The sequence below is a fragment of the Perca flavescens genome, chromosome 24 (genome assembly GCF_004354835.1).
Source record: "Perca flavescens isolate YP-PL-M2 chromosome 24, PFLA_1.0, whole genome shotgun sequence".
In the NCBI taxonomy this organism is placed as follows: Eukaryota; Metazoa; Chordata; class Actinopteri; order Perciformes; family Percidae; genus Perca; species Perca flavescens.
In genome coordinates this window covers 18,852,009-18,865,937 of record NC_041354.1, presented here as the reverse complement: position 1 = coordinate 18,865,937, position 13,929 = coordinate 18,852,009, and the positions used below count along the sequence as shown (strand labels likewise).

Genomic DNA, 13,929 nt, shown 5'->3' with positions numbered 1-13,929 from the left:
TTTCAGCGCTTCAGCTTTTTCAGCGTTTCAGCATTTTAAACATTTCAGCATTTCAACATTATAGCGTTTCAGCATTTTAAACATTTCAGCGTTTCAACTAAGAGTTTCAGCATTTTAAACATTTCAGCGTTTCAGCATTTTAAACATTTCAGCGTTTCAGCATTTTAAACATTTCAGCGTTTCAGCATTATAGCGTTTCAGCATTTTAAACATTTCAGCGCTTCAGCTTTTTCAGCGTTTCAGCATTTTAAACATTTCAGCGTTTCAACATAGAGTTTCAGCATTTTAAACATTTCAGCGTTTCAGCATTTTAAACATTTCAGCGTTTCAGCATTTTAAACATTTCAGCGTTTCAGCATTTTAAACATTTCAGCGTTTCAACATTATAGCGTTTCAGCATTTTAAACATTTTAGCGTTTCAGCATTTTAAACATTTCAGCGTTTCAGCATTTTAAACATTTCAGCGTTTCAACATTTCAGCGTTTCAACATAGCGTTTCAGCATTTTAAACATTTCAGCGTTTCAGCATTTTAAACATTTCAGCGTTTCAGCATTTTAAACATTTCAGCTTTTCAGCATTTTAAACATTTCAGCGCTTCAGCTTTTTCAGCGTTTCAGCATTTTAAACATTTCAGCGTTTGAGCGCTACAGTCACAGTTACACCAAACATGAGCAGCAAAGTTCAAGTCAATCACAGGAACAAATTACACACAAGATAGTGAACTAAACAAAAAAAACATGCACATCTCGTTACATCTGCTGCCAACAACCACAAAACATTTGGCGGAGTATTTATTCACATCAAATAACAACAAGAATAAATACTATTTTAGGAGTTATACAGGAAGGAACTCAATAATCTGTGCTGAGGATGAAAAGCTGAGAAGGTTTATTCAATTTCTGCGATCCGGATGTGTACAAATAAAGATGAGGGAGGAATACTGGTTCCATCTTTGGACAAAAGGTGAATATGCCGATAACCTGAGAACACCAAACATCTTCATTTATACAAGATAAACAACGCTACAGCGTACACACTCAAATATAAAACTGGAGCGGCTCCTAACTTCAAACTAGTTTAATCAATCAATTTATACATCATTTGTAATCACATAAGGTACAGAAAGCTGCAGTAGAGTTAGACTACACACAAACTGCTACGGTTGGTTTAAAAGACAGAAATCTTTGCCTGGCGTCGGCACTACTGCGACGTTTCCCAGGCCCCAAAATTTTAACGCTTGGAAACCGTTTTGGTTTGAAAACTGCAAGATTATTTTGTAGTCTGGACGGCCACAAACTGACCTTTATCCTGACGTTTTGGACTTTTATCTACACTTTAGACACTTTTTTCCAATGTAAAAATGCTACCTAGTTTTACATTTTCATATTTAGGGACAGTTTGAGTTAATAAACGGTTATATGTCTTAGCAGTAGCTGTACTATGTATGTAGAAGGTGTAGAGGAACAGATATATGTCTTAGCAGTAACTGGACTATGTGTGTAGAAGGTGTAGAAGAACAGATATATGTCTTAGCAGTAACTGGACTATGTGTGTAGAAGGTGTAGAGGAACAGATATATGTCTTAGCAGTAACTGGACTATGTGTGTAGAAGGTGTAGAAGAACAGATATATGTCTTAGCAGTAACTGGACTATGTGTGTAGAAGAACAGATATATGTCTTAGCAGTAACTGGACTATGTGTGTAGAAGAACAGATATATGTCTTAGCAGTAACTGGACTATGTGTGTAGAAGAACAGATATATGTCTTAGCAGTAACTGGACTATGTGTGTAGAAGAACAGATATATGTCTTAGCAGTAACTGGACTATGTGTGTAGAAGGTGTAGAAGAACAGATATATGTCTTAGCAGTAGCTGGACTATGTATGTAGAAGGTGTAGAAGGTAACCTTACCTTGCTGCATGCAGCGGAGTGGCAGTGTGTACTGACCCACAAAGTCATTTTTCGACGTCTTGTCGTAGTCTTCGACCACGAAGCGCACCATGGCGAGCTCAGGAGCGTGCACGGTGAAGCGCAGAGTGTCGTACCACACCGGGTTAAACCCTGCAAACAGGACACCGTTATCAACCCAAATCTGTCGTACCACCTCCTTTTTTATTAATTTATACATTACACTTACAGCTGGAAATGACAACAGAAACACTCAAGTTTTTAGCAGAGAAACGACTGGAAATGACAACAAAAAGAAACAAGTTTCTAACTTTTTTTAAATTGAAATAATTGAAAAAATATACACGTAATTTCCTTTTTTTAAAGTTGGAATATTTTGAGAAAAAATTTCAATTTAAAAAAAAAATTAAAAATGATAACTGTCTTTCCAAGTTTCTTTCTTCCTTTCTGTCTGTCTGTCTGTCTGTAAAAGTGTCTTCTGTCTTCTTGTCTCCATACGTGTCCACAGCCTGTCACATATATATTTATATATATATATATATATATATATATATATATATATATATATATATATATATATATATATATATATATATAGAAAACGCTGTCTCATTAACCGGTGATCACTGGACGTCACTGCACACTACATAGACCTTTTTCACAGCAGACATGTTGACTTGTCATAGGAGGAAAAGCACAGCTGAAATTGATAACCTTAACGATGGCTCAAGTGTCCCAGTAAGATATTTCAGTGAGTCAGCATGCACAATACCAGGACCTCTCCTAAGTGGAATGCTGCCATCAGTAATGGTTTAATACCAGGGTCTCTCCTAAGTGGAATGCTGCCATCAGTAATGGTTTAATACCAGGGTCTCTCCTAAGTGGAATGCTGCCATCAGTAATGGTTTAATACCAGGGTCTCTCCTAAGTGGAATGCTGCCATCAGTAATGGTTTAATACCAGGGTCTCTCCTAAGTGGAATGCTGCCATCAGTAATGGTTTAATACCAGGGTCTCTCCTAAGTGGAATGGATCCATCAGTAATGGTTTTGAATACACCTGGGCTTTTCCTACCATCACATGTCAACATGTCTGCCGTGAAAAAGGTCTATTGAATATGTCTATCAGTCAGTCATCATACAGTTTTAGGACTGTGTTGTTTGTATCGTTTTTTTTTTACTGTTTTTGTCATTTTGGGACATTGTCCACCTCCTTTTCTGTCCAGGAGAATTGTTACATTCCTTATTAGAAAAACGTAAAGGTTACAAATGTCCTGCTGTGGCGTCTGGTTTTGGACCATTTTGTTTGTACTGATTAAGCAAGGTGTTAGTGTTACATCTCAGTTAGGTTAGGTACTTGAAGGAATTGTGCAATAATGACAGATTCACACAGGTTTCTTTTGTTTACAGTAAATAAATAATAAACAATTACAAATCTTAAAGTCAAGTTCATAAAGTAACTTTCCTTGCATTCATTTGATTCCCAATCAATATACACTGGTAAGAATGGCTTTCCATTGTTAATATGTACTTAAAAGTTCTGAAATGCAAAATAATAGAATTTTATTCATGTAATAAAACATGCGATTAATCGCGATTAACTATAGAAATCAATCGCGATTAAAACAATTAATCGTTTGACAGCCCTAGTATATATACACACAGTATGCATATACCGTTGTTGTCTATGTATCTGGTCTCCTGTCTGTTCTGGTCCAGAGGAACCCCGTAGATCTCCACTCGGACCAGCGGGTCCACGATCGAGTCCTCTTTAATGTTGACTTTGGGAAGCTGCTGACCACTGATCACCTGAAACACACACAGACAGACACACACACACACACACACACACACAGAGAGACACACAAACACCCACACAGAGAGACACACACACACACACCCACACACACAAACACACACCACCACAATGCCGTAAAAATGATCAATAAATTGAAAAACGTTTTTTAAAAAAACTTTGAAAGAAGCAAAGTGTGAAAAAAAGTCACACAAAAAGCAACACAATTTTCTTAGAAAACGTCACAAAAACGGCATAAACGTTGACTGCAGGGATGGTTTAGGTCTTGTTGTAAATAAAGTGTAGGGAACCTTCCCGTCTGTACCTGGATGGTGAGGGCGACCGGTTGGTAGCCGTCCTGTTTTTGGGGAGTCTCGGGGTCGAATGTTTTCTCGGCGTCTCTCATGAAGCCGGGCTTCAGGACGTAGCCACAGCCGCCGTTCTGCCTGAACATCCCGTCGTTCAGATCCATCCCCTCGCCCGCTGTCTGGAAGTTCAGCGCAACTGAAACCAAAGAAACACGATTTTTACGCTGAGAAAAACATTTTAAAAAGAAAACAAGATGTACTTCTCTGACCCATGATTCAAAGATTCCCAAATCACTTTATAGAGACACTTTGAGGGAATTAAATTGTCAAATAAATCAAAGAAAATGACAAAATGACAAATATTTCAAAATAAAGCGTCAAAAACTGCGTTTAAAAAAGGGTCAAAAGGAAAAGAAGAGAATGAAACTGATACTAAATTGTCAAATACATGGAAGAAAGCGACCAATACGTTGCAAGACTTGGATTATATTTTGAGAGAAAAAGTCTGAACATTTTAATTTCGTCCTATTTTTTCCTAAACGTTACACTTACAGGCTGGAAATGACAACAGATAGAAACAAGTTTGCTGCTAAAAAGCTGGAAATAGCTGAAAAAAAACCAACATGACAGAAATGTAAATGGAGATAAAGTCTTAAAGTCGTTGAGTCACCGATTTGGCAGCCGGCGTTCCACATTTCCTGAGGGTTGAAGTTGGAGGAGTCGGTCCGGAAGCCGCTGGGATAAACCCGGGTCAGCTGCCGGCAGTTATGGTGCACAAACTCGGCGCCTGAAACGCAGAAAACCCCACAAGTTTAGAGACTGAAAGGCTTCATATGGTATGAAGGGTCTGTCAAAAAAACAGAACCAGAATGACTAAAAGACACAAACACTTTGGAAAAATGAGCCAAAAACTTTAAAAAGGTGATACAAATTTTGAAAAATAACACAAACGTCAGAAAACGCCCAATAAAAGTTGAAAAAAGGGCCCATTTCAAACATTTTGATAAAAACGCAAAAGACTTATGAAGTGACACAAACGTCAGAAAACATCAGAAGTTTAGTGACAGAAACATTGGGAAAAAGAGTCAAAAACTTCAAAACAAATAATTGAAGATCACAAAAAGTTCAAGTTCAAATTACTTTATTATTTGTCCCCCAGTGGGGCAATTTGTTATGCAGCAGGTAGTATAATAAAATCACACACAATCATACACACAATACAGAGATTGCCTACCTTGCAGGCAAATTTAAAAACATAAATAATAAGTCAAGTTATCTATGGCTCTTTATAGAATTTAAAAGTAGAGTGGCTGCAGCTACAAAGGAGTGTTTATATCTATTTGTTCTGAGTTTTGGAAGTATAAAGCGTGATCCGGATGGCAACATTCAGGGCTGGGACAAAAAATTGGCCCTGGCATTTTTGGGCCAGGCGGCCCACACCCACCGTGATTGGTCAGACCCATTCCCTGCAGACAGTCCTCTAAAATATGCATGCATTCTATGATATGAGTTGCCTAGTGTTCTGTGTTCATGTGTTTTGGATCCTTCAAGAGGGGTCTCAAGACTTATCTGTTGATCTTACACTTAAATAATTCATTCATTCTTAGAGTTATGATTTGTATATTTATGGTATTTTTATTATTTTTTATTATTGATATTTGATATTGTATTGCCATTATTACTATTTTTGCTCAATAGTGGCAACTTTAAAAACAGTTTACTGATAATTTTAACTATTGAGATTCATATTTTGTTGCTTTAGACACAAGTGTCTGCTAAATACTATAACAATAACTATAACCCTTCCCAAAAGCTAGAATAAAGCTGAGAGTAGTATATGCCCTGGAAAAGACCAACACAACCAACGCAAGAGAAGCTAATTAAGCCATTCAAGGAACACTGATGCTTGTAACAACACTGACTTTATAGATCACACAGACTTTTCAGCTAGCCAACAGGCTAACCGCTAGCATTTTCAATGACAGCCACTATCTTTAATATTACAGCCAAACCGCTTGTTATCGTTATAACGTGACACACACACACACACACACACACACACACACACACACACACACACACACACACACACACACACACACACACACACACACACACACACACACACACACACACACACACACACACACACACACACACACACACACACACACACTCCCTCCCTCCCTCCCTCCCTCCCTCCCTCCCTCCCTGAGAGTCCCTGTTAATTTGCCTACTCCTTACCACGTCGTCATCTACTCTCTCTTCCATCTTTTCCTCACTCGCTCCCATGGCCCTGTCATGGTCACTCTCCTCCTCCTCGTCTTCATCCCTTTCTTTCTGCTTCTCTGTATAGCCAGCCACCTCTCCTCCTCGGCTTCAGGTAACGCTGATGTTGAAGCAGCTACTACATCCCCAAACATGTCCAAAATGTTGGCACATTTTGAGGAATCCGCCTGTAGATTCTTAATCTTTTTCTCCTGTCAATTTTCTGCACCTCCTTTACACGTTGGTGGTCGTTTGTCCATTTTAACGTGGATGCTAAACTTCCAGCATAACTATTACAGCTCGTGTCCCAGGGCCGGGAGGCGTGGCCATAGTGGGATTCGTAAATTTGCGGCCCGGAGTGGGGAAGGGGGTTCCTGGTTTTGATTGGGTCAGGCCAGTGCCAATAAAGAAAATTAACCAATGGGCCGCTGTGAGTTCTTTATGGGCCGGCTCGGCCAAAAAATAAAAAAAGCCTATTTATATCGGCGATTTGGCCCAAAAGTGCGTTGGCCCACCGGGAAAATGCCCTGTATGCCCGATGGCCAGTCCAGCCCTGGCAACATCTGAAATTCAGCCCGTAAGGGATGAGAACTATCTGACAGGATAGATTCAGCCCTTTTTAGCATCTGCTTCTGATAGAGTTCCTCCAGGCCTTTTTGCCTAGAACCTGTGATACTGCTGCTCACCTTAATTAACCTGGAGAGGGCGTTTTTTTGTTTTACAGTAATAGACCCATACCAGCAGATTAAGGAGAAGGTGACAACTGACTCAACAAAGAACCTATAGAAAAGGGTCAACAGGGTCTTGTCCACATCAAACTTGGCCAGCTTTCTAAGGCAATACAGGCGCTGCTGGCCTTTCTTGCAAAGCAAACTAGTATTTGGGTCGAAGCACAACTTGTCATCAATAATGGATCCTAAATACTTGTACTCTTTAACAACCTGTATTTCCTGACCATTTATACTAGTTTTTACATTGTTAGTGACATTATGCCTAAAGTCAATACACATGTCTTTTGTCTTGGAGGCGTTCAGCTCAAGAAAGGCATCCTGGCACCAAAGTGGTCCATGACCGGACCGTGTGAAGTTTCCTCATTGTTCAGTAAGCTGACAATAACCGTATCATCAGCAAACTTCACAAAGTGTCGGTTTTTAGTCACAGAGCAACAGTCACTGGTGTACAGAATATAGAGGAGGGGGGAAAGAACACACCCCTGCGTGCCTAAAAAGTGACGACAAAAGCCCTTAAAACGTTGTAAAAACTGTCAAAAATGCTGTAAAAACCACCCCAAAACGTTGTAAAAACGCCGACAACATTGTAAAAACTGCCTAAAATGTTGTAGAAACTGCCCAAAACGTTGTCAAAACGCCAAAAACATTGTAAAAACCGCCTAAATTGTTGTAGAAACTGCCCAAACATTGTAAAAACTGCTTAAACGTTGTAGAAACTGCCCAAAACGATGTAAAAACCGCCAAAAACATTGTAAAAACTGCCTGAAACATTGTAAAAAACGCTTAAATGTTGTAAAAGGTGCCTAACCTTTGTGTACAGCTCTAAAATTTGTAATAGCTCCCAGCGACTCACCAGTGTCTCGCAGGTGTCTGCGGGCCTTGGACTCGGTGAAAGACGCCACCTCGTAGAACTTGGAGTGGATGTGCGAGTGTTTGAAGTTGCTGAAGTGGACACTTTTGCAGTAGACGACGCAGTCGGACAACTCCTTGGACAGACGCTGCTTCGACTTCTGGGCAAACAAGAAGACAGGAGAAATAAATGTAAGTTTCTGACTACAAGGAGATTCAAACACAATGTTGTTCAGGTATGAAACCAGCAGACGTACACACAGACTCATTTAAATGTACAGATGTGAAATGACAAAGTCTGGAACAATCCTTCAAGTTGTAACTTGGCGGGCTTTTCCCACTGCCTCATTTAGTTCAGTTGAATGTCACTGACAGGATCTGGCCCTTTATTAGAGTCACATGATAGGGTAAACCCCTGTCACAGATGGAAGCACTGGCCACATGGAAACCTTTAGACAACCCCCTCTTGAACTGTGTAAGTCGATACTCCACAATGCCGAGCAGAAGCAGGTTTCACTGCCGGGGAAGCTACCAGGACTGTACCAGAGGTGTGGCACTGAAACCTGCAGCATACACGCTGATCTGACTTCAGGATCCAGACATTTGTGTCATTTTATCAAAGCCCCTGGCTGGGTATCGCCGCGGTTTTCTTAAATTCACAGTCCAATTGGACGGAAAAGTATCAATGTCTAAATTAGGATGACATTTCATTCACATAACTGGAAGTGACAGAGGAAGCCCTTTCAAAATGGCGTTGCCTGTTTTTTCCCCCGCCAAAATAAAAGCTTAACTTCAGAGCATTTTTTTGCAGGAAAGTCATCTGCGGGGCTCCTTTTGAATGCACGCTGCCTGAACCTGCTTCCCCATGAAAGCCGATCTGACTGCTCCCCCCTCCCCTCACCTTCACCCATCTCCCAGACAGAAAGACACCTACACCATCAGCAGGGCGGCGGAGGGCTCATATCTCGCCACACGCCTCACCTCTGATGACTGTGTTGACATGAGTCCCAGTGTGGCGTTTCACTTCTCACATGCTTATCAATAAACATGACTGATCAACAAACATGACTCTAAGTGCCCAATGATTCCTTTTGCACACTTAGTTAGCTGCAACACAGCAAAATAAATCCTCTAAAGTAGAGCTGGGTACATAGTCAGAGCAGGACGTTGTAGACATAAGGGGCGGAGCAAGACGGTGTCGTAAATTGAGCCTCAATTCACCCATTTACATGTGGAGATATGCTGGCTCTATACACACTAAAAGTCCTGATTATTTACATGGAGTCTGGTGGAGATATGCTGGCTCTATACACGCTAAAAGTCCTGATTATTTACATGGAGTCTGGTGGAGATATGCTGGCTCTATACACTCTAAAAGTCCTGATTATTTACATGGAGTCTGGTGGAGATATGCTGGCTCTATACACGCTAAAAGTCCTGATTATTTACATGGAGTCTGGTGGAGATATGCTGGCTCTATACACTCTAAAAGTCCTGATTATTTACATGGAGTCTGGTGGAGATATGCTGGCTCTATACACGCTAAAAGTCCTGATTATTTACATGGAGTGTGGTGGAGATATGCTGGCTCTATACACTCTAAAAGTCCTGATTATTTACATGGAGTCTGGTGGAGATATGCTGGCTCTATATACGCTAAAAGTCCTGATTATTTACATGGAGTCTGGTGGAAATATGCTGGCTCTATACACGCTAAAAGTCCTGATTATTTACATGGAGTCTGGTGGAGATATGCTGGCTCTATACACGCTAAAAGTCCTGATTATTTACATGGAGTCTGGTGGAGATATGCTGGCTCTATACACTCTAAAAGTCCTGATTATTTACATGGAGTCTGGTGGAGATATGCTGGCTCTATACACACTAAAAGTCCTGATTATTTACATGGAGTCTGGTGGAGATATGCTGGCTCTATACACTCTAAAAGTCCTGATTATTTACATGGAGTCTGGTGGAGATATGCTGGCTCTATACACGCTAAAAGTCCTGATTATTTACATGGAGTCTGGTGGAGATATGCTGGCTCTATACACGCTAAAAGTCCTGATTATTTACATGGAGTCTGGTGGAGATATGCTGGCTCTATACACACTAAAAGTCCTGATTATTTACATGGAGTCTGGTGGAGATATGCTGGCTCTATACACTCTAAAAGTCCTGATTATTTACATGGAGTCTGGTGGAGATATGCTGGCTCTATATACGCTAAAAGTCCTGATTATTTACATGGAGTCTGGTGGAAATATGCTGGCTCTATACACGCTAAAAGTCCTGATTATTTACATGGAGGCTGGTGGAGATATGCTGGCTCTATACACGCTAAAAGTCCTGATTATTTACATGGAGTCTGGTGGAGATATGCTGGCTCTATACACTCTAAAAGTCCTGATTATTTACATGGAGTCTGGTGGAGATATGCTGGCTCTATATACGCTAAAAGTCCTGATTATTTACATGGAGTCTGGTGGAAATATGCTGGCTCTATACACGCTAAAAAGTCCTGATTATTTACATGGAGGCTGGTGGAGATATGCTGGCTCTATACACGCTAAAAGTCCTGATTATTTACATGGAGTCTGGTGGAGATATGCTGGCTCTATACACTCTAAAAGTCCTGATTATTTACATGGAGTCTGGTGGAGATATGCTGGCTCTATACACGCTAAAAGTCCTGATTATTTACATGGAGTCTGGTGGAGATATGCTGGCTCTATACACTCTAAAAGTCCTGATTATTTACATGGAGTCTGGTGGAGATATGCTGGCTCTATACACGCTAAAAGTCCTGATTATTTACATGGAGTCTGGTGGAGATATGCTGGCTCTATACACGCTAAAAGTCCTGATTATTTACATGGAGTCTGGTGGAGATATGCTGGCTCTATACACGCTAAAAGTCCTGATTATTTACATGGAGTCTGGTGGAGATATGCTGGCTCTATACACTCTAAAAGTCCTGATTATTTACATGGAGTCTGGTGGAGATATGCTGGCTCTATATACGCTAAAAGTCCTGATTATTTACATGGAGTCTGGTGGAAATATGCTGGCTCTATACACGCTAAAAGTCCTGATTATTTACATGGAGGCTGGTGGAGATATGCTGGCTCTATACATGCTAAAAGTCCTGATTATTTACATGGAGTCTGGTGGAGATATGCTGGCTCTATACACGCTAAAAGTCCTGATTATTTACATGGAGTCTGGTGGAGTTTGTTGATGGGGATTTCGGGGCTGTTTTATGTCAAACTAAAAGGATCTTACTCTTTAACTAAAAGGTCTATCTCTGTAGAATAATAATCTGAGTCTGTCACCGGCAAAAACAGAACTTTTAGGGGACGCTAACTGATGCAAAGGACTTCCTGTAACTACCAGCTGCAATTAATGTAATCAAAAGGAGTGCCTTCGTTTTGGGTTAATCAGTGTTGCATCATCAGCCTAAAAAGGATCCTGGTTCTATATCTGGCCGGCTCATCAGACTGTGTTTAATATATAACAGTATAATAATAATCTGCAGGCAAGAAAACGGGTCAGGGGTGAAAAAGGTGAGAAGGATATTACCCCTCTGGGGGGGGTCCAGGGGCATACTCCCCCGGAAGAAAATTTTAAAAACAAATCCCATGTGGACTTTTTAATTTATTTATTTTTCTAAAATAGTCATAAGCCAGAAATCGGGCAGCAGGCCCCCCCCACTTAAACATGTTCTCATGGTGTGATTTTCATGTCTGAATATGGGTGTGATCAACCTGACCTACCTTCACCCTGCGACAGACACAAGTCGAAAAAATATCAAATACGTCAGAAATGGTGCCACTTTTTGCGACGTTTTGGCACCTTTCTTTACATAACAATTACCATTGAAAAAGGCAACAAAAAAGATATATATATAATAATGTCGACAACGTCAACGTTATTTTAGTTACGTTAACAGACATTAACAAAGCTGGCCTACCTTCTTCCCCCTGTGGCGGACACTTTGGCGGACGTTATCTTCGTCCATCTCAGCCTCGTCATCATCGGTCACCTCTCCCGTCTGAGAGTCGTCTGCCGTGCCGCTGAAACTCTCCTCCAGACCGCCGAGTTTCTTCGCCTTCAGCAGAATCTTCCCCTTTAGATCCTGACAGCAAGTTTACACAACACAAACTTTAGGTTCCCTTCTTCTGTTTTTACATTTTCAGTCATCCACTCCAAACAAAACCAACTTTAGGTTCCCCTATATATAGGGTATGGTGTCTGTAAAGTGTCCTGAGATTATTCCTGTTGTGATTTGACACTATAAATTAAATTGAAAAAGTATGGGCACTTCAGATGCAAAGGTATTCCCATGTGTCACATTTTCTGGCCTTTATAAGCCTACGGCCAGCAAGACAGAGTGGGTTATGGTCACACAGCAGACTGCTTACCTCCGGAGACGGCAGGCCGACGGCGGCTTTGCCGTCTAATGTGCTTTTCAGCAATTTGTTTCCGAGGATTTGGTTGAGGTGTCGGGCCATGACTCTCTGCTGCTCAACACTGCAGTGGTTCTCCATGGACAGGATGACGGGGTACTCCGATACCTGCAGCACGGACGGAGGCAGATCGTACAAAAACGTTGAAAAAGCAACCAAACGCTGTTACGTAAACCAAAGCGATATAAACATTGAGAAAAGAAACGTAAACATTGAGAAAAGCAACGGAAGTAACAAAGTCGAAAAAAGGAGGCAGGGAGAAAGACAGACGAGGGAGGAGGGAGGGAGGGAGGGAGGGAGGAGCGAGGGAGGGAGCAAGTGAGGCAGGGAGGGAGCAAGTTTGTAACTGAACACTGCAGAGTATTATCGAAGGGAAAGCGAATACGCTTCTGCCAGACACCTGTGGGCTGAGAGACACCAGGGGTCCCCAGGCCACAATATTATTATAAATTATTAATATTCATTCTCAACAGGCATGTGAACCTTTGACACTTTGTGGCAAACAGCTGACTGTAAAGTCAGATCAGTTATTAATATTATAATGTTGCACAGTCTTCTCATATCTATGGGCAGAGCTACTGTACCTTGAAGGCGTAGTTTCCCACAGCGGTGACCACGTCCTTGAAGAGGATCCTGGAGGTGAACGTGTGTCCGTGATACACGATTGGTTCTCCATTAGCGCCATCCCAGCAGTCCACTTCCACACAGCGACAGCCCCGACTCAGAGCCCTGGGGAATACCAACATCTTAGGAACAAAGGCGCAGTATTTTAGTAAAGAAGACGGAATATTTAACAATAAAAGTTGGACTATCTCAGAAGAAAAGTTTAAATATTAGGAGAGAAAAAATTTCAATAGAATAGTCACAATATTTAAAACAAATGTTGGAATATTTTGAGAAAGAAAGTCTGAGTAAGTGAGAAGAAGAGTTGAAATATTACGAGACATAAAAAAGTCTGATATTTTGGGGTAAAAGTCAGAAGGTTTTATTTTGTAGAATATCCTCTTTTCACATTAAAACATCACTGAAATCACTCGCTCATCATCGCTAGACCCACCAGACTCCATGTAAATAATCAGGACTTTTATCATCATAAAACACACTTCATTCAAAGTGGACAGAAACTAAATAAACTATCAAAAGCCGTCTTGGTTCATCTTTCCACTGTTCCAACAATCACCGCTCTGGTTTGGTTGAAATAAACCTTTAATTCACCCATTTACATGTGGAAATATGCTTTTGATTTGATTTTATTAGGATCCCCATTAGCTGATGCAGAACAACAGCTACTCTTCCTGGGGTCCACACAAAACATAAAACATTACCACAGATAAGACATTTTCAGACAAAAAATGCTATAAAAATAAGACATTTTCAGACAAAACTGTCATATAATAATGTATAGCTAGTATTATTTTCTTGCAAATATAAATATTAGTGCTGTCAAACGATTAAAATATTTAATCGCGATTAATCGTATTAATGTCAGTTAACTCACGATTAATCGCAATTAATCGCACATTTTTATCTATTTTAAATGTCCCTTGACTTCTTTTTGTCCCATTATATTTTCTCATTTTAATGCTCTTATCAACATGGA

General features: G+C 40.5%; 1 protein-coding gene across 1 annotated transcript in view; it reads right to left on the bottom strand.

Annotated features, from left to right (window-relative positions):
* Nucleotides 1-304: 304 nt before the first annotated feature.
* plcd4a (phospholipase C, delta 4a) overlaps nt 305-13,929 on the bottom strand; it is a 31,107-nt gene continuing 17,482 nt past the window's right edge. The window contains exons 9-17 of the mRNA XM_028571447.1: nt 12,914-13,058; nt 12,285-12,437; nt 11,834-11,998; nt 7,865-8,021; nt 4,683-4,799; nt 4,030-4,208; nt 3,586-3,718; nt 1,915-2,064; nt 305-981 (exon numbers count right to left, since the gene is read on the bottom strand). Of these exons, the coding sequence (XP_028427248.1) occupies nt 890-981; nt 1,915-2,064; nt 3,586-3,718; nt 4,030-4,208; nt 4,683-4,799; nt 7,865-8,021; nt 11,834-11,998; nt 12,285-12,437; nt 12,914-13,058 (1,291 nt within the window). The 3' untranslated portion in view covers nt 305-889. The remainder of the gene's footprint in view (nt 982-1,914; nt 2,065-3,585; nt 3,719-4,029; nt 4,209-4,682; nt 4,800-7,864; nt 8,022-11,833; nt 11,999-12,284; nt 12,438-12,913; nt 13,059-13,929) is intronic.